The sequence below is a fragment of the Triticum aestivum genome, chromosome 1A, assembly GCF_018294505.1.
Source record: "Triticum aestivum cultivar Chinese Spring chromosome 1A, IWGSC CS RefSeq v2.1, whole genome shotgun sequence".
NCBI classification, from domain to species: domain Eukaryota; kingdom Viridiplantae; phylum Streptophyta; class Magnoliopsida; order Poales; family Poaceae; genus Triticum; species Triticum aestivum.
The window spans coordinates 460304935-460328781 of record NC_057794.1 but is presented as its reverse complement, the minus strand read 5'-3'; the positions used below and the strand labels follow the sequence as shown (position 1 = coordinate 460328781).

General features: G+C 45.2%; 1 protein-coding gene across 1 annotated transcript; it reads right to left on the bottom strand.

Moving 5' to 3' along the window:
• Positions 1-21448: 21448 nt before the first annotated feature.
• LOC123056447 (cytochrome c) lies at positions 21449-23847 on the bottom strand. The gene is made up of 3 exons (XM_044479917.1): positions 23534-23847; positions 22605-22738; positions 21449-21873 (listed from the first exon to the last, which is right to left on the bottom strand). Exons 1-3 carry the CDS (start codon positions 23643-23645, stop codon positions 21778-21780), a joined length of 342 nt encoding a protein of 113 aa, XP_044335852.1. The 5' UTR covers positions 23646-23847; the 3' UTR covers positions 21449-21777.

Here is a 23847-nt window from a genome sequence, read left to right as displayed (position 1 = left end):
ACAAATTTTGTCCTTGTGTGGCTGAAATGCCTATCAAGAGGTGTAGCTATGGTTCAAACATGACCAAGCCCCCTAGTGATTTTCTTTATCTTTATGCAACTGCTAAAGCCGGTTTAACAAAGACTCCGCTTTGACCGTTAACTTGGAAAAGCACACATATGATATAAGAAAGAACAGATACCCGATTATAACGGAGGCTCCGATTTATCATATGGTATATACACTGTCATAAATATGTACAGGTGAAGAGCCTATGGCTTCAAGTATAGTAAGGCCAAAGGAGAGCTATGTTCCATGGCCGCTTTGTCTCCTCCTCTGATTGACGTCAGTCTTCATGCTCTCGAACATCAATGAGGTAGTAGGATCTGTTGTGCAGATTTTTGCTGACCACAAAGGGTCCTTCCCAAGGGGGGGATAACTTGTGCATATCAGCCTGGTCCTGGATGAGCCGGAGCACCAAATCACCTTCTTGAAAGGTTCTAGTTTTAACCCGGCGGCTGTGATAACATCGGAGATCTTGTTGATAAATCACCGAACGTGTTGCTGCAAGATCCCTCTCTTCATCCAACAGGTCTAGAGAATCCTGACGTGCTTTCTCATTATCAGCTTCAACATAAGCTGCCACACAGGGCGAATCGTGACGGATGTCACTAGGAAGAACCGCCTCCGCTCCATAAACCATGAAGAAAGGCGTGTAACCCGTAGACTATCGGGTGTGGTGTTGATGCTCCATAACACAGAAGGTAGCTCCTCGACCCAACAACCCGGCGTCCGCTTTAAGGGAACCATAAGCCTTGGTTTGATACCCCATAGAATTTCTTGATTTACCCTTTCCGCTTGACCATTAGATTGGGGGTGAGCCCCTGATGCTAGATCAAGCCGGATGTGCTCACGTTGACAGAATTCTTCCATCTCTCCTTTTGATAAGTTAGTACCATTATCTGTTATAATTCTATGTGGAAAGCCAAACCGGAATATCACCTTTTTGATGAATTGAACCGCCGTGGCTGCATCACACTTGCTGACTGGCTCTGCCTCTACCCATTTAGTGAATTTATCAACTGCTACTAATAGGTGGGTCTTCTTGTCCTTGGAGCGCTTGAAGGGTCCAACCATATCCAGGCCCCAAGTTGCAAACGGCCACGTAATTGGAATCATCCGCAACTCTTGAGCCGGAACGTGCGCACGGCGGGCAAACTTTTGACATCCATCACATCTTTTGACTAAATCCTCCGCATCAGCATGCGCCGTCAACCAGTAAAAACCATGACAAAAAGCTTTAGCAACCAACGACTTTGAACCAGCGTGGTGACCGCAATCCCCTTCATGAATTTCTCGCAAAATCTCACAACCTTCTTGAGGAGAAACACATCGCTGAATTGCTCCTGAAACACTGTAACGATGTAACTCCCCATTGAGTATGGTCATGGACTTGGAACGCCGGATTATCTGTCGAGCCAACATTTCCTCAGCTGGTAACTCGTCCCGGTTCATGTAATCCAGATATGGGATCGTCCAATCCGGTATGGCATGCAGAGTTGCCACCAACTGAGCCTCCGGATCAGGAATGGCCAAATCTTCTTTGGTTGGTATTTTGACTTACGGATTGTGCAATGCATCAAGAAAGAGATTGGGCGGAACCGGTTTACGTTGGGAACCAAGATGACTTAAAGCGTCCGCCGCTTCATTCTTCCGCCGGTCTATATGGTCCACCCGATAACCTTTTAAGTGACCAGCCACGGCGTCCACCTCTCGCCGATATGCAGCCATGAGTGGGTCCTTAGAATCCCAAGTGCCAGACACTTGCTGAGCCACTAGATTTGAATCGCCGAAGCACTTAACCCGGCTCAAATTCATCTCTTTAGCCATCCGAAGACCGTGGAGTAAAGCCTCATATTCAGCTGCATTGTTAGTACAAGGGAACATTAAACAGAGGACATAACAAAACTTGTCACCTCGTGGGGAAGTTAATACGACTCTAGCCCCCGAACCCTCCAACTGTCTGGACCCATCAAAATGAATAGTCCAATATGTATTATCAGGTTTCTCCTCAGGTGCCTGTAACTCCGTCCAATCGTTGATGAAATCTACAAGTGCCTGGGACTTGATCGCCGTGCGGGGTATATATTTGAGCCCGTGAGGTCCAAGCTCAATGGCCCACTTGGCAATCCGGCCAGTTGCCTCTCTGTTTTGAATGATGTCGCCCAGAGGAGCTGAACTGACCACTGTGATAGGATGGCCCTGAAAATAGTGTTTGAGCTTCCGGCTTGCCATAAATACCCCTTACACCAATTTCTGCTAATGCGGATACCTCTGCTTTGACTCAATGAGCACCCCACTGATGTAATAAACCGGCCGTTGAACCGGATACTCTTTGCCAGGCTCCTTGCGCTCTACCATAATGGCTACGCTGACAGCCCGGGCATTAGCAGCCACATATAGTAATAATGGCTCTTTATCGATCGGTGCTGCCAGCACGGGTGGTTCCACTAGCTGCCTCTTCAGATCTTCAAACACCTTATCAGCTGCCTCACTCCAGACAAAGTTATCCGTTTTCTTGAGCATCTGATATAAGGGGATGGCCTTCTCTCCAAGGCGGCTGATAAACCGGCTCAAGGCTGTAATCCGGCCGGCCAGACGTTGCACATCGTTAATACACGCCGGTTTAGCCAAGGACGTAATTGTTGCAATCTTTTCCGGATTAGCCTCAATGCCTCTGTTTGAAACCAGAAAACCTAAGAGCTTGCCTGCCGGGACACCGAAAACACACTTCTCCGGATTGAGCATCATCCTATAAACCCGGAGATTGTCAAAGGTTTCCCGTAGATCATCTATCAACGTCCCCTCCTTTCTGGATTTGACCACAATATCATCTACATACGCATGAAAATTGCACCCAATTTGCTTATGAAGGCAATTCTGAACACATCGCTGGTAAGTTGCCTGGGCACTCTTGAGTCCAAAGGGCATGGAAACATAGCAGAAGGCTCCAAAGGGAGTTATAAAGGTTGTCTTCTCCTGGTCCTTAACTGTCATTTTGATCTGATGATAACCAGAATAAGCATCCAAAAAACACAAACGGTCACAACTCGCCGTAGCATCAATTATCTGATCAATGCGAGGGAGAGAAAAGGGGTCTGCAGGGCAAGCCTTGTTTAAATCTGTGTAGTCCACACACATGCGCCAAGTGTCGTTTTTCTTAAGAACCAGCACCGGATTGGCTAACCACTCTGGATGAAAAACTTCAACAATAAACCCAACAGCCAACAAACGGGCTACCTCTTCACCTATAGCCTTGCATCTCTCCTTGTTGAAATGACGGAGGAACTATCAGACCGGTTTGAATTTAGGATCAATGTTGAGTGTGTGCTCAGCGAGTTCTTTCGGTACACCTGGCATGCCAGAAGGTTTCCATGCAAAGATGTCCCGATTCTCATGGATGAACTCAATAAGCGTGCTTTCCTATTTGGGATCCAGGTTAGCGCTGATGCTAAACTATTTGGATGAATCGCCAGGGACAAAGTCAACCATCTTAGTGTCCGTAGCTGATTTGAACTTCAATGTTGGATCATGTTCCGTAGTTGGCTTTTTAAGGAGGTCATGTCTGCCGGATCAACTTGCTCCTTATAGAATTTTAACTCCTCCGTGGCACAAACTGACTCAGCATAAGCCGCATTGCCTTCTTCACACTCCAAAGCAATCTTTCTACTTCCATGTACTGTGATAGTCCCCTTATGACCTGGCATTTTAAGTTGTAGGTAAACATAACATGGCATTGCCATAAACTTAGCATAAACCGGCCGCCCAAACAAGGCGTGGTACGGACTTTTGATTTTTACCACCTCAAATGTCAATGTTTCTAACCTTGAATCGTAGTCATCTCCAAAAGCTACCTCCAAAGCTATCTTACCAATAGGATATGCAGACTTACCAGGCACCACACCATGAAATACTGTATTCGACGGTTTAAGATCCTTATCTGTCAACCCCATACGGCGGAATGTATCATAATACAAAATATTAATACTACTTCCCCCATCCATGAGCACTTTAGTGAACCTCTATCCCCCAACTTGAGGGGCTACCACTAAGGCCAAATGACCTGGATTATCAACCCGGGGCGGGTGATCCTCTCTGCTCCACAAAATAGGTTGCTCCGACCAGCGTAAATACTAAGGTACTGCCGGCTCAACAGAGTTGACTGCCCTTTTGTGAAGCTTCTGATCACGTTTGCACAAACTAGTAGTGAAGACATGATATTGCCCGCTGTTCAGTTGTTTGGGATTGCTCTGATGACCCGACTGCTGCTGCTGCTGCTGACTCCCTTGATGGTTGTAACCTTCCTGGTTGCCTTGGTGTCCTTGATTGATGTGTCCAGTTTGATTGCCTGGAAATCCTGAACCGGAACCACCACCTCCGTAACCCGGCCCGTGGAAACCTCCTCCTGAACCGCCGTGCGGGCCGCTATCATATTGGAACATATTGGAATTCTTCAAATCCCGCATGATATAACAATCTTTCCAGAGATGTGATGTCGGTTTCTCGTTCGATCCGTGCTTTGGACAGGGATGATTTAACAAACGCTCCAAATTGTTGCCTAGACCTCCACCACTCTAGGGCTGCTTGCCTTTACGGCGCTAGCCATTCTCCTGCGCGTTGGTATTTGCGACAAAGTCCGAACCACTGTCGGCCTTGCACTTATCCGCGTTTCCTTGGCCTGCCGGATTGTGTTGTTGGCCCTTGGCATTGCCGTTCTTCTTACCCTTCTCCGGTTTGTCCTCCTCTGAATCCAGATCCTTGGTATTATCTGAATCGGCATATTTAACCAAAGCGGCCATGAGTGTCGACATGTCGTTGCAGTGGCATTTGAGCCTTCCCAACTTCTGTTTTAACGGTTTGAAATGGCAATTGCCCTCTAACGTTAACACTGCGGTGTCTGCATTGATACGATCTGATGAATGCAAAATCGCCGAGACCCGTTTGACCCAATGGGTCGTGGACTCCCCTTCCTCTTGGACACAAGCGGCCAGATCTACAATTGACATTGGCTGCTTACACGTATCCTTGAAGTTCTGGATAAACCGGTGCTTCAGTTCGGCACATGATCCAATAGAGTTGGTTGGCAAGCTCTTCAACCAAGTGCGAGCTGTCCCTTCCAACATCATGGTGAAATATTTAGCACACACCGCCTCGTCCACATCTCACATCGCCATAGCCATCTCATAGCTCTTCACCCACACCTCTGGCTGCAAATCGGCGGTATAATTTGGTACCTTACGAGGTCCCTTGAAATCCTTGGGTAGTCGCACATTACGCAAAGCGGGAGTTAAACATGGTACCCCTAAGGAACTGAACATCGCCCCTGGCTCCACGGAGGCGGTGGGGTAAACCGGAGTATGTTGTCGTGCTTCGTGTCGAGCTATCAACTCGGCCTCTCGTCATGCGCGGCCATGGTCCACAACATCTTGCGCATTAGCACCTCCCCCGGCTGGGTTGTTCCCTCGTGGCGAATTTCGGTGGCGTGCACTACTGGACATGGCCGGTTCGTCTTCCACGTGTCTGCTATAACTCCGGCTTGGACGGGGAGTGGAATGAATCCTCTCACGGCTGTGTGAATATGCTTACTGTTGATTTAGTGCTGTATAAAGGAGATCCCTGGCCCGACGCGCTTCCACTGCAACTGGTGACTCGCCGTCGGTTGGGAGGGCCGCCAGGCATGAAGCGGCAGCCACAATGTTGTCCAACGGATTGGAATAATGCCCGGGCGGCGTTGATGGTACAACATTGTTCTGGCGAGGCAGGTCCGTCGTGCGCGGCTGAACCAGCGCTCCTGGTCCCGGCGCCTCCGCCTGGTTTAGCGTGGGTTGGTTACCAGATCATGTACCTGGCGTGTTGAAAAGCTCTGTGGCTCATAAACCGACGAGAGACGTGATCGGTACCTTCTTCTCATGACTTCCTCTGAAGCATTCTGATCCAGTCTAATCCGGTAAACCTGTGCTTCCAACTCGGCCCGCTCCATAGCCATCCTGGCGTTCTCTGCTGCCAGGTCCGCTTTAGCCTGGGCTATCTGATCTTTCACTTTTGTAATCTCCGCATCGTGCTGATCCCTGGCTGCTGCGTCTACCTCCGCGGACATCAATGTTGCCAGAGTGTTGAACAAATCAGACAAGACTTGGGCCGGAGGTGGCGCCGAGCTTCCTGCCCCTGCTGGTGTGGCCGTCGTTGAACCGGAGAGCATCGCTGCGGCGGTAGATGAATGAGGCGTCGATTGTGTGCCGGCCATGAAGATGGCGGCCCGGTTTGGCAGGCCGGGGGAATCCAGAATACTGTTGCCCTCGGATCCTCCCTCAATCCGGCCGTCCTGCAACTGGTAAAGCGATTCAGTTTCTCCAGAAGACTCGTCATCAAAGCAGACTACGGTTTCTCCATCGGACACCGGTCCGTCCTCGTACCCTGATCCATGGACGACACCTATGAAAACATGCCTTGCCTCGGGCTGAACCGGCAAAGAACTTGCACGCCGAGCCATTTCGATGATGTCGGTGCAGATGTTCGGCTCGGGGGCCGGTTCGCCGATCTTGCCGATGAAGACGTGAATCCCACCAAAGGGGACCCGGTACCCGTATTCGATTGAATCGGCCTCGGGACCCCATCCTGCGTTGTCGATGTAGAGCTTGCCGTGGCGACTCTTCGTCATCCGGCCCACAGCGTATCCCTTGAGTCCATCGAAGCTGCCCTTTAAGAACTCAAAACCATCATGCGATAGCCCCACGGTGGGCGCCAACTGTCGTGGGTTTGTCACGGCAGATGTCCTCGCGAAAGGACTTAGTCGTGGATCCCTCGCAATGGGTTATCTTAAAGGGGTTAAACCGGACAAGGGGACACGGGAGTTTATACTAGTTCGGCCCCTTCGATGAAGGTAAAAGCCTACGTCTAGTTGTGATTGGTATTGCTAGGGTTTCGAAGGCCAGGGAGCGAATACACTTTGTCTGGCTCTCGAGTTGTTGTTGTCTGTCCCTAAACCGCGGCCGGGTCATCCCTTTATATACATAGGTTGACGCCCGCCGGGCTACAGAGTCCCAAAGCCGGTTTATAAATGTATCCGGTTCGGCCTCTCTCTTTCTATCTTACTATACAAGTTACATGACTAGGCCGGTTTACATTTACAGACTGTAACCCGCCTTTGGGCCCTCCATAAAGCGCCATCATCTTTACATCTTCATGGGCTTCTAATCTTCAAAGAGTCAACCCGGCTACATAAGGTCGGTTTACCTCCAGTAGTAATATCCCCAACACCACTCATAGTGCTATATCCATGGCTCACGCTCATGTATTGTGTGAGAGTTGAAAAAGCTTAAGAGCGTTAAAAAGTATGAACCAATTTCTTGGCTTGTCATCGGGGTTGTGCATGATAAATACTTTGTGTTAAGAAGATAGATCATGACCAGATTATATGATTTTGTAGGGATAACTTTCTTTATCCATGAACTTTTGAGAAGACATGATTGCTTTTTAGTATGCTGTATTATTGTTTTTATGGCAATATTAAACTTTTGTCTTGAATCTTATGGATCTGAATATTCATGCCACATAAAGAAAGATTACATGATAAACATGTTAGGTACATTCCACATCAAAAATTCTATTTTTATCATTTACCTACTCGAGGACAAGCAGGAATTAAACTTGGGGATGCTTGTACGTCTCCAACGTATCTATAATTTTTATTGTTCCATGCTATTATATTATCCATCTTCGATGTTTTATACGCATTATTATGCTATTTTATATCATTTTTTGGGACTAACCTATTAACCTAGTGCCAAGTGTCGGTTCTTGTTTTTCCTTGTTTTTGTCTTTTACAAAAAATCAATACCAAACGGAACGAAACTTTTTCAGGATTTTTCTTGGACTAGAAGACACCCAAGAACCTTCGGGAGGGGGCTAGAGGAGCCACCAGATGGTGACAAGACCTGGAGGCGCGGCCTAGGGGGGTGCCCCACAGGTTTTGTGGGGCCCCTGATGCCTCTCCAACCCTAATCTTTGCTCTATAAATACCCAAATATTCCCCGTATACCAGAAGGCACACCAAAAATATTTTTCCGCCGCTGCAAGTTACTGTCCTCGTGAGATCCCATCTGGAGACATGTTCTGGTACTCCACCAGAGGGGGATTCGATCACAGAGGGCCTCTATATCAACCTTGTTGCCCTTTCGATGATGTATGAGTAGTTTACCACAGACCTATTGTGACGCCCCAAGACCGGAGCTTCAGATGCCTTCCAAGGTTTCCGAGTTTCATTGTGTGATTTGTTTTTGCTTGTTGCATTCATCTTTGCATCATGTGCATTGCATCATGTCATCATATCATGCCATTATTATTGCAACCATTTCAAACTCTTTTAAATAAATCGTATGGATCTTCGATCCATTTAAATCGAGGGAAGGATAACTTCTCTTTATAACATATACCCCAATATTAGGGAGCTATATTAAATATTCCACTATTTAGGAATTCACCTTAACACACTTGCAAATAATCACATGCCTTTTCCCGCTTCAAGTTTGGTCCCCAAACTTTGCCCATAATTTCTTTCATCGCTTTCCCGATCTCCACAAAAATTCCGAACATTTTTGGACACTCCGAAATCCTACACTCCATTCAAACTCCTTTGGTGCAAGTCAAATAATTTTGGATTTAACTTTGCCTTTTTGTTGTTGTTGTTGTTGCGGGAACCACTTTTGTTGAGTTGGAAATATTCCATAAAGCCTGACAAAAATATCTCACAATTTTATTCTTCTCCATTGCCTTTTCTCTTGAGACTTTTGGTCTCTCCCTTTTTTTCCTGAAAAGAGAAGGGAATAGAAGAGAGGAGAGAATGAGAGGTAGCCCGCTAGCCTCCTGGGCCTCCCAACCTCCCACACCGGCCCACCCGAGGCCATCCTTTCCCGCAGCCCAAACCCCCCTTCTAACCCTAGGCCCACCTAACCCTCTAATCTAAGCCCCCATCTCCCGATCCCCTCATCCTCTCCTCTCGTCTCCCTGATCGCGCCGCCAGAGAGGAGCGAGAACGCAGCCTCTGCTCGATCTCCCTGTCCCTCTCGTTTTTCCCCCACGCCGCCACTCACACACACGCACGCATCGCACCAGGGATCCCGATCCCATCTCCTCTCCACGCGCGCTGCTCTCCTCTCCCCTGCAGCCTCTCTCTCGGGCCATGGCGCCCGCTCCTCATCTCTCCTTCCTCGCGCTGCACCGCTCGCCCATTCCATCGCCTCGCCTTCCTCCCCAACAACGCCGTCCTCCCAGCGCCCCCCCTCTCTCCGACTAGCGCTCGTCCACGCCGGAGTGCCTGCCTCCCGCGCCACCTCTCCTCTTGCTTCTCCTCGCAGAGCACCCCCGCGCCTCGGCCTCCTTCTTCCTTGGCTCTAGCCGCCCCTGCCGGCGACCAGAAGGCCACTGCCGTCCGTCTCCTCCACCAGCAGCCTGCAATGCCAAAGGGGAGTCGAGCTCCTCCCGTTCCCCATGGTGGCTGCTTTCCCTACCCCGAGCTTCTCTGCAGCCAGCGTCCAAGTCCTGCGCCCCATGACCTCGCTGCATCTCACGCTGCTGCTCTAACTTGCCTCCCTCCTTCCACGCCCAATCTTCACCCGCGATCTGTAGGCGTCCTCCCCTGCCGTCATTGCCGGTCTTGAGAGCCATGGCTGCGGCTTGTCCTCTGCCACTGGTTTCGTGCACCTCCGCTGCCAGTTGCATGGACGCCAAGATCCCCTTGTTTTGCCAAGACGCGACAACCATGAATGCTCAAGGACGCCTCCGTGGATTTCGCCAAGTTCGACCACCGCTGAACAAAGGGTTTTTGCCTTGCCCATTTTGGATACGCCAAGTTCACCGGATGCCTAGTACGACTACAAGACCGGAACCCAAGTTCCACGGGGACCTTGTACCACTACCGTCACAAGAACCGAGACCGGAAAGTTCGAAGACCCCAAGTTCCACGACACCGATGACATGAACATCTACGAAATGTGTACGACTACACGGCGTTGCGCCAAGTACCCCGATGGCCGGAGCCCTCGGATCCGTCAAGCTCGTCTATGAACCGAGAACAACTACCGTCTCCTAAGAACCGTGTAACGGAACCGTCAAGTTCGACTATGACTCGTGTACGACTACGCGGAATTCCTCGGACGCCAAGTTCAATGACGCATCAAGTTCCTCGCCGTGACCCCGAACATCTACGGAAACTCATGCTACGATAAACATGTACCACTATCGTCGTCGAGGTCACGAGAACCTCTACCGTCGACCCTAGAGCATGCGAGAATGACTACTTCCACTACCGAACGTCCCGAGAACGTCTACTTCCCCTACACCGCATCGAACTTGAACCCCTCTGATAACACACGCTTCGAAGGTATAACCATCGAGACGACGCCCGCGAATGAACGCATGTGTGTTGTATGAAATGCTCGCGTTTGCACCGTGCCCGACATGTTTTCTTGCATGTTCCCCGTTGCCATACCGTCGTCTCGTGGGACACCCGTTTTCCGGGATCACCCCACCATCCTTGCATGACATGCTCCCGTCACACTCTCTTTTGCACCGGCATCTCAATCGAGTTACCGGAACCGGAAAGTTGTCGTGGCATCATTTTCGGATTCGTTGTCGTGGCACCCCTTTCGTTTCTGCCACGATGACAAATGCTTCATAATGCTCTTGTTAACATTTTCATAAAACCTGCATAAAACTTGCACATGTCATCCGCATCATGATAACAACATTTAGAATGTTTAAAATTGTTGTTGCATTAAATTACTAAGACATATGGGGAGTTACCGGATTTGTTGTTTGTTATATTCGGCCCCATTTAGATTGTTTAAATGGTATAGTTTTGTTATGCTTCACCTCTTGCCATGTTAGCCAACATTTAATATTGGTGAGTACATAACTGAGAGAGAACTAAATAATTGATGTGGTGTTCCGTCAATATGCATCCCGATGCATATTGGGCTCCATTTAACTTGTAGTTTTGTTTGTGCACTTTGCCATGCCATGCCATGTATCATTAAACCGGACATGCATCATGCCATGTTTATGTGATGGTTGTTTACTATGTTGTTTGCTTCTTTCCGGTGTTGCTTCTTCGGGTTAGTTCCGATAATGTTGCGTTTGTGAGGATTCGTTCGACTACGTCCGTTTGTCTTCTTCATGGACTTGTTCTTCTTCCTTATGGGATTTCAGGCAAGATGACCATACCCTCGAAATCACTTCTATCTTTGCTTGCTAGTTGCTCGCTCTTTTGTTATGCATATGCCGTGATACCTACCACTTGCTATATCATGCCTCCCATGTTGCCATGTCCAGCCTCTAACCCATCTTGTCCTAGCAAACCGTTGTTTGGCTATGTTACCGCTTTGCTCAGCCCCTCTTATAACGTTGCTAGTTGCAGGTGAAGTTGAAGTTTGTTCCATGTTGGAACATGGATTTTGTTGGGATATCACAATATATCTTATTTACTTTAATGCACCTATATACTTGGTAAAGGGTGGAAGGCTCGGCCTTATGCCTGGTGTTTTGTTCCACCCTTGCCGCCCTAGTTTCCATCATACCGGTGTTATGTTCCTTGATTATGCGTTCCTTACGCGGTTGGGTGTTATGGGAACCCCTTGACAGTTCGCTTTGAATAAAACTCCTCCAGCAAGGCCCAACCTTAGTTTTACCATTTGCCACCTAGCCTTTTTCCCTTGAGTTTTGCAGACTCAAGGGTCATCTTTATTTTAAATCCCGGGGCCAGTGCTCCTCTGAGTGTTGGTCCAACCTGTCAGCCGCCGGTGGCCACCAGGGGCAACCCTGGGTTGGCCTACCGGAAGTTTGGACAATCCGATGTACCCTGAGAACGAGATATGTGTAGCTCCTATCGGGATTTGTCGGCACATCCGGGTGGCTTTGCTGGTCTTGTTTTACATTGTCGAAATGTCTTGTAACCGGGATTCCGAGTCTGATCGGGTCTTCCTGGGAGAAGGAATATCCTTCGTTGACCGTGAGAGCTTATGATGGGCTAAGTTGGGACACCCCTGCAGGGTTTTGAACTTTCAAAAGTCGTGCCCGTGGTTATGGGCAGATGGGAATTTGTTAATGTCCGGTTGTAGATAACTTGACACTTAACTTAACTAAAATGCATCAACCGCGTGTGTAGCCGTGATGGTCTCTTTCTGGCGGAGTCCGGGAGGTGAACACGGTGTTGGAGTTATGCTTGAACGTAAGTAGTTTCAGGATCACTTCTAGTTCACGACCGTGCCTTGCTTCTCTTTTTGCTCTCATTTGCGTAAGTTAGCCACCATATATGCTAGTGCTTGCTGCAGCTCCACCTCACATACCTTTTGCCTACCCATAAGCTTAAATACTCTTGATCGCGAGGGTGTGAGATTGCTGAGTCTCCGTGACTCACAGATTACTTCAAACAGTTGCAGGTGCCAATGATACCATATAGGTGAAGCAACCGAGCTCAAGGAGGAGCTCGATGAAGATCTTGTTCATTGTGTTGTTTCGTTTCAGTTGATCAGTAGTGGAGCCCAGTCGGGGCGATCGGGGATCTACGCATTAGGGGTGGTCTTCTTTTATTTTGGTTCCATAGTCGGACCTTGATTGTATCTAGTTGATGTAATGATATATTCATGTATTGTGTGAAGTGGCGATTGTAAGCCAACTATGTACCTCTTTCTTATTCAGTACATGGGATGTGTAAAGATTACCCCTCTTGCGACATGCCTACTATGCGGTTATGCCTTTAAGTCGTGCTCCGACACATGGGAGATATAGCCGCATCGTGGGTGTTATACCTATGGGTTCATAGCTACTAGCTAGATGGTTTCTTCTCTCTCTTTGATCTTCTACTTGATGTTCTTGGAGATCTATTCGATGTAATCTTCTTTTGCGGTGCATTTGTTTAGATCTGATGAATTGTGGGGTTATGATCAGATTATCTATATGAATATTATTTGAGTCTTCTCTGAACTCTTTTATGCATGATTAATATAGCTTTGTATTTATCTACGATCTATTGATTTGGTTTGGCCAACTAGATTGATTTTTTTGCCATGGGAAAGGTGCTTTGTAATGGGTTCAATCTTGCGGTGCTTATTCCCAGTGAAAGGAACATGACGTATTTGTATTGTTGTCATTAAGGATGAAAAGATGGGGTTTATTCATATTGATTGGATCTATCCCTCTACAACATGTCATCTTGCTTAAGGCGTTACTCCGTTTTTGTTAACTTAATACACTAGATGCATGCTACATAGCGGTCGATGTGTGGAGTAATAGTAGTAGATGTAGGCAGGAGTCGGTCCACTTGTCACGGATGTGATGCCTATATTCATGATCGTTGCCTTAGATATCGTCATATCTGTGCGCTTTTCTATCAGTTGCTCAACAGTAATTTATTTACCCACCATATATTTTTCCTTCAAGAGAGAAGCCTATAGTGAAAACTATGGGGCCCCAGGTCTATATTTTATCATATTATTTTCAGATCTAAAAAATAAAAATACCTTGTTGTAATTTATTTACTTTTATCTTATTTTTGCACTTTTATTTATCTTTCATATCTATCACTATCAGATCTCATCCTTGCAAGTAACTGTGAAGGGATTGCCAACCCCTTTATCGCGTTGGGTGCAAGTATTTGTTTGTTTGTGTAGGTTCAATCATTGGTGACTTTTGTGTTCCTCCTACTGGATCGATACATTGATTCTCAACTGAGGGAAATACTTATCTCTACATTGCTGCATCACGCTTTTCTCTTCAAGGAAAAAACCAACGCAAGCTCAAGAAGTAGCAGCTCCCAAAGATCGCACCGAAGCCAATGGCGGCGCATGGAAGGCAGACAGTGGAGCCAGGTGACACCGATCACTGCTGGGTTGCAACCATGGCTCAGGCCTTTTTTGCCGGTCCAAGCAATGTCGGCGTCCTTCAGCCATCGCCATGACCTCAAGGCCAACATACACGAGAGGTCGCAAACCCAGGAGACCTCTCGCCACGACCCAAGGAAAAATGTCATGAGCCCAGGGAAGGAGAGCCGAGGGAACCACAAGACTCCTAGAACAAAGCCTCCTAATCAGGCAAGCCTTGTGTGGTTCAACCAAGCCGAGCTCTCTGGCAACTATCAGCAAGATGAGGATCCCGCCCGAGTTCTCTAAGACCGAAGAAACTCCAACTCCATATAGGCTCAGGGGCTATTGGCGGTGCCCTACACTGGGGGTGATTCCTCTCAAGGGAGCCAGGTGGAAGGCCTACTAGGGGCCCAAGAGGCCTGCCAAGACCCTGGCATGGAAAGGAAGCCCTAAGAGTAGACGGGCGTCCACAAGACCATCTTGGCCCCCAAGCCAACCTGGCGGTGGGCAAGATTGGATCTACCCTTTGTAAACTACTACTTCTAAGCTACATTGGGATTTCCTCAAAGAGGGGAGGATGATGCAGTACAGTAGAGATAAGTATTTTCCTCAGTTAAGAATCAAGGTTATCAATCCAGTAGGAGAACCACACAACACCTCGTTAGCAGTACCTACACACAAAATAACAAATACTTACACCCAATGCGAACAAGGGCTTGTCAATCCCTCGGCGGTTAATAGCCAGGATCAAATCTCATAGTGATATATAGATAAGTAAAACAAAAAATAAAATAAAGTAAAGAAAATTGCAGCAAAATATTTTTGGATTTTAATATATGATAAAAATAAGACCCGGGGGCCATAGTTTTCACTAGAGGCTTCTCTCTTGAAAATAGCATATGGTGGGTAAACAAATTATTGTTGGGCAAGTGATAGAAAAGTGAATAATCATGACGATATCCAAGGCAATGATCATGTATATAGGCATCACATCCGAGACAAGTAGACCGACTCCTTCATGCATCTACTACTATTACTCCACATATTGACCGCTATCCAGCATGCATCTAAAGTATTAAGTTCATAAAGAATAAAGTAACGCCTTAAGCAAGATAACATCATGTAGACAAAGTAAACTCATGCATGAATAAACCCCATCTTTTTATCCTTAATGACAACAATACAAATATGTGTCTTGTCCCCTTCCGTTACTGGGATATAAGTCGCCGCGAGATTGAACCCATCACAAAGCAGCTCTCCCATTGCAAAAAAAAATCAATCTATTTGGCCAAACCAAATCAATAAATCGGAGAGAAATACAAAGCTATAATAATCATGCATAAAAGAGTTCAGAAAATACTCAAATAATATTCATAGATAATCTGAGTATAAACTCACAATTCATCAGATCCCAACAAACACACTACAAAAAGTGATTACATCGAATAGGTCTCCAAGAACATTGTATTGAAGATCAAAGAGAGAGAGAGAGAGAGAGAGAGAGAGAGAGAGAGAGAGAAGCCATCTAACTACTAGCTATGGACCTATAGGTCTGTGGTAAACTACTCACACATCATCGGAAGGGTAGCAAGGCTGATGTAGAGCCCCTCCATGGTCGATTCCCCCTCCGGCAGAGTGCCAGGGAACGCCTCCAGATGCGATCTCGCGAGCACAGAAACTTGCACCGACAGAAAAAGTATTTCGAGTGGCTCTCCGATGTCAGGGGAATATTTGATAATTTATAGAGGTGAAATTAGGTCAAGAGGTGCCATGAGGGGCCCACAAGGGGGCGCGCCTCCTGACCCTGTCGCTCCCTCATGGCTCATCAGGTCTTCTCCCGAACCTTCTAAGGTCTCTTCTGGTCCAGAAAAAATTAATCCAAAGTTTTTTCTGTGTTTGGACTCTATTTGATATTGATTTCCTGAAAAGCCAAAAACAAGAAAAAATAGCAACTGACACTAGGCACTAGGTTGAATAGGTTAGTCACAAAAAATGATATATAATTGCATAATAAACATCCAAGGTTGATACTATAATAGTATGGAACAATAAAAAATTATAGATACGTTGGAGATGTATCATAAACCCCTGGCCCTCCCCATGTATATAAGTTGGCTATGGGGCTCTCAACCTCATCTACTCTCTCGTTGATTAAACTCTCGGTAGCCTCTCGTAGTCTCCTTTGTAATCCCTCACACGAAGCATACCCACCATGAATAACAACAACAAGCATAACATAGGGTATTACTTCTCATCGGAGGCCCGAACCTAGGTACATTGTGTGTGCGGACTCCGTTCCGGTACTTCAGGTCATGTTCGGCACCCTATCGAGGGTATTGACGACTTTCCGCTCCGCCAGTACCTCGAATGCTCATTGGTTTGTTGATATTCTTCATGAGCGCTTTCAACCTTCTCACTTCTAGCTTCGGATAAAGGCAATTCCCTTTGGCATAATTAGGTGTCCCGTAGCCGTCACAATGCAATTTGACGACATGTTTGCTCAACTTCCCTCCCTCAAGTTCCTTTGGTTGGTTTCTTTTTTTCCTTGATTCCTTGTTATACAGAGGAGGCATAATCTAAACTCCATTCATCTTGGGCCATTCCCTTTTGCTTCTAGTGGGCATAATATTCTCACTAATAAGCCTTCAGAAAAGTGTCGATGCTACATGATTTGGGCACCTTTGCTCTCATGAGATATCCTCTCATGTCTCGGTGCAAGCAATAACATGAGACACATGGAATACTTTCCAGGTCTGCCATCTCATGCTATACAAGCTCTTTACCAGCGACAAGAGCAAAACAATTGGCAACATAATCTTCATGTTTTTCCTCTTGCCACTTGTTGTTTTTCGAGGAATCCGCGTCGGGGGGAGGAGGGGGGTTTGATTATCTCACGCATGGTCAATAGAGGAACATGAAACGCGTCTCCATTTAGTATGTAAGTTACATTGTTAAAAAATGCAACTTACAAACATGGAATAATAAAACATGACACAACACAATGAAACAATAAAGGTGCTTGTAATAAAAAAACTTCATAGATATCGTTGAGCAAGTTGTCACATATCAGAGATCACTAAGAAAGGGTCGTACCCAAAGTGGGTGCTTACCTGTTTAAAACTTCACAAGTATTGTTGAGTAACATATCACATATTGAAACTAAAAAAAGGTCAGCCATTTCATGCTATACAAGCTCTTTACTAGCGACAAGAGCAAAATAGTTGGCAACATAATCTTCATGTTTTTCCTCTTGCCACTTGTTGTTTTTCGAGGAATCCGCGTCGGGGGGAGACACATGGAATACTTTCCAGGTCTGCCATCTCATGCTATACAAGCTCTTTACCAGTGACAAGAGCAAAACAGTTGGCAACATAATCTTCATGTTTTCCTCTTGCCACTTGTTGTTTTTCGAGGAATCCGCGTCGGGGGGAGGAGATCACTAAGAAAGGGTCGTACCCAAAGTGGGTGCTTACCTGTTTAAAACTTCACAAGTATTGTTGAGTAACATATCACATATTGAAACTCACTAAAAAAAGGTCAGCATGCCACTTGTTGTTTTTCGAGGAATCCGCGTCGGGGGGGAGGAGGGGGGTTTGATTATCTCACACATGGTCAATAAAGGAACATGAAACGCGTCTCCATTTAGTATGTAAGTTACATTGTTAAAAAATGCAACTTACAAACATGGAATAATAAAACATGACACAACACAATGAAACAATAAAGGTGCTTGTAATAAAAAAACTTCATAGATATCATTGAGCAAGTTATCACATATCAGAGATCACTAAGAAAGCGTCATACTCAAAGTGGGTGTTTACCTATTTAAAACTTCACAAGTATTGTTGAGTAAAATATCACATATTGAAACTCACTAAAAAAAAGGTCAGCATGGGGAAAGAGTTGTTTAAAGCTTTCCAAGTATTGTTGAGCAACTCAGATATTGAAAATCACTATAAAAAAGGTAAAGCATGGGGAAAGAGTTGTTTAAAGCTTTCCAAGTATTGTTGAGCAACTCAGATATTGAAAATCACTATAAAAAAGGTAAAGCGTGGTCGGCAGGATTCGAACCTGCGTTGAGCAAGTTATCACATATCAGAGATCACTAAGAAAGGGTCATACTCAAAGTGGGTGTTTACCTATTTAAAACTTCACAAGTATTGTTGAGTAAAATATCACATATTGAAACTCACTAAAAAAAAGGTCAGCATGGGGAAAGAGTTGTTTAAAGCTTTTCAAGTATTGTTGAGCAACTCAGATATTGAAAATCACTATAAAAAAGGTAAAGCATGGGGAAAGAGTTGTTTAAAGCTTTCCAAGTATTGTTGAGCAACTCAGATATGCAGGATTCAAACCTGCGCGGGCAAAGCCCACATGATTTCTAGTCATGCCCGATAACCACTCCGGCACGACCACGAATGTGTTAACAATCAAATTTAGCGTTATTTAGACATGTAGTACTTACGATGTACGGAGCACTTGAACTTTGCTCAACGCGTGCAGACGTACCGCCGTACGAACCGCACTAGGCGAGACTGGTGTCGACACGGTACGTACCGTGGGTGCACCGCACACCCAAGCTCAGCCCATTTCGGAAGGGGGCCACGGGCCACCGTCAGAGGAAGATGACTTACTTTTTTTTTTTGAAAACAGAGTTTTTCATCATTACTCAAACGTAAACAGCCAAATCCTTGGCTACAAAGTCCAGCACCACGGCTGGAGTTTCACCCTGCCAAACCACACTAGTCTCTCGCTCCAACCCAGCACCAATAAGCTGCCAGTTTATCAGCAACTTTATTACAGGTTCTTGACGAAATATGACAGGGGAACTAAAAAAAACTGCGTGCAGGTCCTCTTTTATCTCCTCGAAGAGCATCCCGTGAGCAGCAAGGTCGTAGTCCTTGCTATTAATCGCAGCCACTAGCACCTGGGAATCAGATTCAACGATCATGTTATTACGAGATTGCGTAAGTGCAAGCCAGAGCAGATAAAGTCATCGTGTTTTTTTTTTGCGAGGAAGTCATCGTGTTCTGTTTTGATTATTTATTTTGCATAAATAAGTATACCATATATTTGTTTGATAAATATAATCTATTAATCTTCATTAAAAACCTAGCTAAACTGATATAAATATTTGCATTTATAAGTTATCAAAGATAGATAAATTTAACCTCATACGCTTTCTATTGAACGTGTCATATATTTCTTAACGAGGCAGATATTGTCTTGCTTTTATGGTGGAAAAGAAGTGTGTAATGTGGGTGTACTCTTCTGCTCATTTTGTCCTGAAATATATTTAGATGTTGTCTTCAACATTTGTACGGTCTCTAATATGTACCTTTGATAATAGTTTTTTGTATATACATATATTATTACAAAATTATAAAAAAAATGTTATAAACACATAGAGTATTTATAAGTGTAAATTCAGTTGCTACCTCCTACTTTTAGATATATATTTTTACACTAGTTACCCCCATTTCATGGCTTTTCATCCGCATTATTCCATTCAGCAGAAGTTTTGCCCTTTTACCCATTTTGAAGCTTTTAGGTTGCCGAAAGTTCCTCCAACAGTTCTTTTGCTGAAAAAAGCATCGCGGACCTAAATCAAGTACAATACAGTACCTGGAAGCAAATATGGGGAAGAAGAATAAAGTGAAAGCAATTAACAGGTGGTTGTGGAAGCAAATATGAGAAGAAGAAAATTAAGGTGAAACCAATGAACGGGTAGTCGTCCGACGTGGAGGAGGTGCGTACGTACACCTAGCGATCATGAAAAAAAAAATCATTCCCGGCTAAGTCATTCTTCCTGTTGAGAAATAAACTCTAGAAGAAGAAAAAAAAGTGCAAGGTGGAATAAAAACTGGCAAACTTTTTGCTAAAAAATATGCTAAAAATTTAACGTCGGTTTTTTAGGCATGGCAAATCAACTTTTTAATGGCAAATTATGTTTTCGCGAGGATGGCAATTTCCTTTAGCAAGCATGGCAAATCCTTTTCATGTTCAATTTTTTGTCAGGATTTGCCATGTTTGCTAAAAGAAATTGTCACCCGCGCGACAACATAATTTGCCATCTCGGGCATTCGATTTGCCATGCTCAAAAAACTGATGTTGAATTTGTGGAGAAATCATTTGCTAAATGAGGATGAAAACAGACTCGAGCTAAATGTGGTAATCCGAACGACAATAATCTATATAAAAAATGTCAAGAGTTAAAAGTTAAAATTCACTCTTATTTATAATGACAAGAATATTGTTTTCAAAATAGAATCTAAATCTTCTATAAACATATGTTTTGTTTGTCTTTGCCTAGAGCAAACATAGCATTGGTTAAGTTCCGCTTGTGGTGGACCCTATCAACCCGACTTGGTCCATTTGGATTTCTGAGAACATCAAATTACCTCCTCTAAAATATGTCCTTGCTAACTTGCCATCCCCGACAAATCTGCTAGCAGCCATTCGAGTTACAAGGCAACTAGCATTTTGTCATAGAAGTTCACGAAATGATGTTCTTGTTCTTCGTTCATTTTCGATGTTTTGAACCACTTAGATGCAATTAAATTTAGATTCTAGCCGAGAAGAGAGAGAGAGAGGCGGGGGGTGTGATGTTTGGGTTTCTAGATCAAATTTTAAAAGTTAATACTGAGGATGACTCTAATTTAATAAGCCCATTTTCTCAGTGGCGAAGTACTCCTCATTTGTGCAAGAGGTCTTGTATTCAATTGTGCAAGATGTCTTTGGAAAAAGGAAGAGAGATAGCTCCCTAGCAATAGATTGTGTGAAGCACTCTGTTTTCATTGGAGGGCTAAAAAACTCCAAAATTAAAAAATAATTTGGCTATTTAATACTCCCTCCGTCTCATAACATAAGAATGTTTTTGCCACTACACTAGTGGCAAAACAGTTCTTATATTATGGGACAGAGGAAGTATTTACAAAATAAAAGGAGTTTTTTGGAATGTGTGAGGTTTGGGTATGTTAGGGGAATGATCATAGAAGATAGAATAGATTTTATTGGCCCGTTGAAAACCATAAAACAAAAGTACTCCAGAAGACAATTGCATTCCCATAGTTGCCGCAAAAAAAAAAATTGCATTCCCATAGTAGAGGGAAAAACTTTGAATGGCACTAGAATCCCGCTAGGGGCTGCCCCAATTGGAAGGGAAAGCTAGTTTCCTCGATGTACTCCCTCCATTCTTAAATACTTGTTTTTCTAGGCATTTTAACAAGTGACTACATACAGAGTAAAATAAGTGAATCTGCACTCTAAAACATGTCTACATACATCCGTATGTAGTAGTCATTCAAAATGTCTAGAAAGACAAATATTTAGGAACGGAGGAAGTACTAGCTAGAGTTTATCATGGTAATTCCATATAATGTTTGGTGGGTAGTGATGAGCACTGGTTACTTCGATTCTCACATTTATACTTGAAATTTTCGAGAGTACAGATACGGAAACGCCCACAGGACATATGAATGAAAGTCTACATGGTAAAAGTCACAACTGGAAATACACATAGGACAAGCAACATGGCAGAATAAAGGGTCAGATTTGACGACTCCATAACACGGGCAGAAAGCTTTATATCAATTTTAAAGATCTCATGTTCATCAACATGGGTGTGCATTCCAGTCCCACCGCCACCTGGTGGTCAAAATGTGCGTACTGGGGTTTTCCAGCAACCGAATCAAAAGACTGACAAAGATTTCCAACTAAACCTAGTGATATGAAACCCATATCATGAAAACGAAATTCGCAAGATAATTGTCTCGTGGATCACACCCCATCAAACCAGAGTGACTATTAATGTCTAATCTTCTTATTTTACTGCAAAATGAATTCACTGGCCATGACAAGATCATAGCATCATCATGCCCGTTCAAGAGGAGGTGGCTTTCTTCAGGTACGCAATGAGATCAGCACGGTCCTGCGGCTTCTTCAGCCCAGGGAAGACCATCTTGGTTCCAGGAATGTACTGCATGGGAATACCAAGGTTTGGGTTAACAAGATACATTTCAAGAGAAGAGAATTGTTAAGGGCATGCTACGAACTGAGTGCGAGCATACAAGCTGATGCTAAATACATCAAGGCAAAACCATTTATCAGGACATCAGCCAGAATATGAATCAAGGATTATGTAAACAAGCTTACAGTTCCCAAAAACAAAACTGTCCATATAGATAATACAGTACAAATTATAATCCAGAGAAGAACACAGCCAACCATTCAAACATGGCCAGAAGGAAATCAGATACACTACAGCAGGACTACCTTCAGATTTGTTTTGGAATGCTTGGACATAACTACCAATAAGAGGTGATGTCTGGACTTTGGATAGTGGAATATGCAAGTAACCAAAACATCAACACAGTTTAATCAGAAACCTAGGTGCTGTTTGGCATATCTCCATAGGCTTCTCTACAGCTTTTCAACACATGAAATTCATTGATGTAATCACAAATTAGGTAACATAGGTCCCTAGATTATGCATACACTAGTGATGCAGACAAGCTTCTATACAGTTTTGCACGCAAGTACATATCACAATTTGAGAATACTTCATATATTGTCATCCTCACAAAGGAGTGAACCCAAAATATGATCATAGAGTGGAGAACACAGGTTGCTATCAAAGGCATCCTAGAGTACAACACAACCACAAGTAAATGGAACTTCTGAAGTAATGTAAGTGATCAATAAGCATACCTTCTTAGGATTAAGCAAGTAGTCATACAGAGTGTTCTCCTCCCACTCCACAGCCTTGTTCTTGTTTGCCGCAGAGTAGGAGTAACCAGCGGTGGTACCCGACTGCCTCCCAAACAGACCATGCAAGTTTGGACCTGCAAGGACAAACAAAATGCTTAATATCAACAACAACCTTCTATCATATGCTCATGCATACATAGTAAGATGGGATGTGATGGAGGTTGAATCCTAAACGGACCATCTATTTAACACGGTAGCTAATCATTTTTAAGAAACCCTGTGCTACATAACAAATCATTAAAATAACCAGAAATGTAACAAAACTGGTCCATTTCGGACCGCTTGCGTCCCACATCAGAGACTAAGGAAATATGCATGCCTTCTATCAATCCCAGAATAAGCAGATCCCTAACATCATATATCAGATGATCGCAATGAAATAGTCACAAGCACGGCCAATAACATCAGCAAATTAATCTCGATCAGAGAGAGCACAGCAGCAGCAGCCTAATCGCACTAAGCAGGCGATTCAAAGCAACAAACAATCGCGGAGGCAAGCCCTGCTGCAACAGATCACGATTCGAGCAATATGTAATCTCTAGCAAATATAGATTTACAATACAGCAAGCACCAGAAATCGGGAAGAAACATCTCGCCATCGACTGCTAAGCATAAGCAGAGCTACGAATCCAGTGCTCAATCGACTGCCCCATCACAAACCGCGACAGATCTAAGCGCTACTTCCGACAGCAGAAAGGGCACACACACAGATCTATCCGCGCAGCATCCGATCTGATCTCAACCACCGCCCCACACGCGCAGATCGAAGGAGCCATTCGGATCTCCCGCGCCCAACACGGCGAGGGACAGGCGAGAATAGATAAACACGCTGAGGCGTTGGGCGGAGACCGGCGGTGGAGGCGCCATACCTTGCTTGTGGCCGGCGCCGGCGTCGACGGTGTGGCACTGGGCGCACTTGGTCTTGAAGATCTTGGCGCCCGCGTCGGGGTTGCCGGGGGGAGCCTCGGAGAAGGAAGCCATCGCCGCCGCCGCCGCAGAGACTCGCCGGAGGACTCGAGGGGGGGAGGCCAAGTGAAACTTTTGCTCGCCTTTCTGGCTGCGGGCGACTTCGTGGGGAAGGTGTTGTATAGACCGGTCCAGCGGCGCGGCGGGGCGCGGAAGTACGGGAATGCCCCTGGGGCCTCGCGAGCGCTAGGCACGTGGGCGGGGGTGTTTCGGGAAA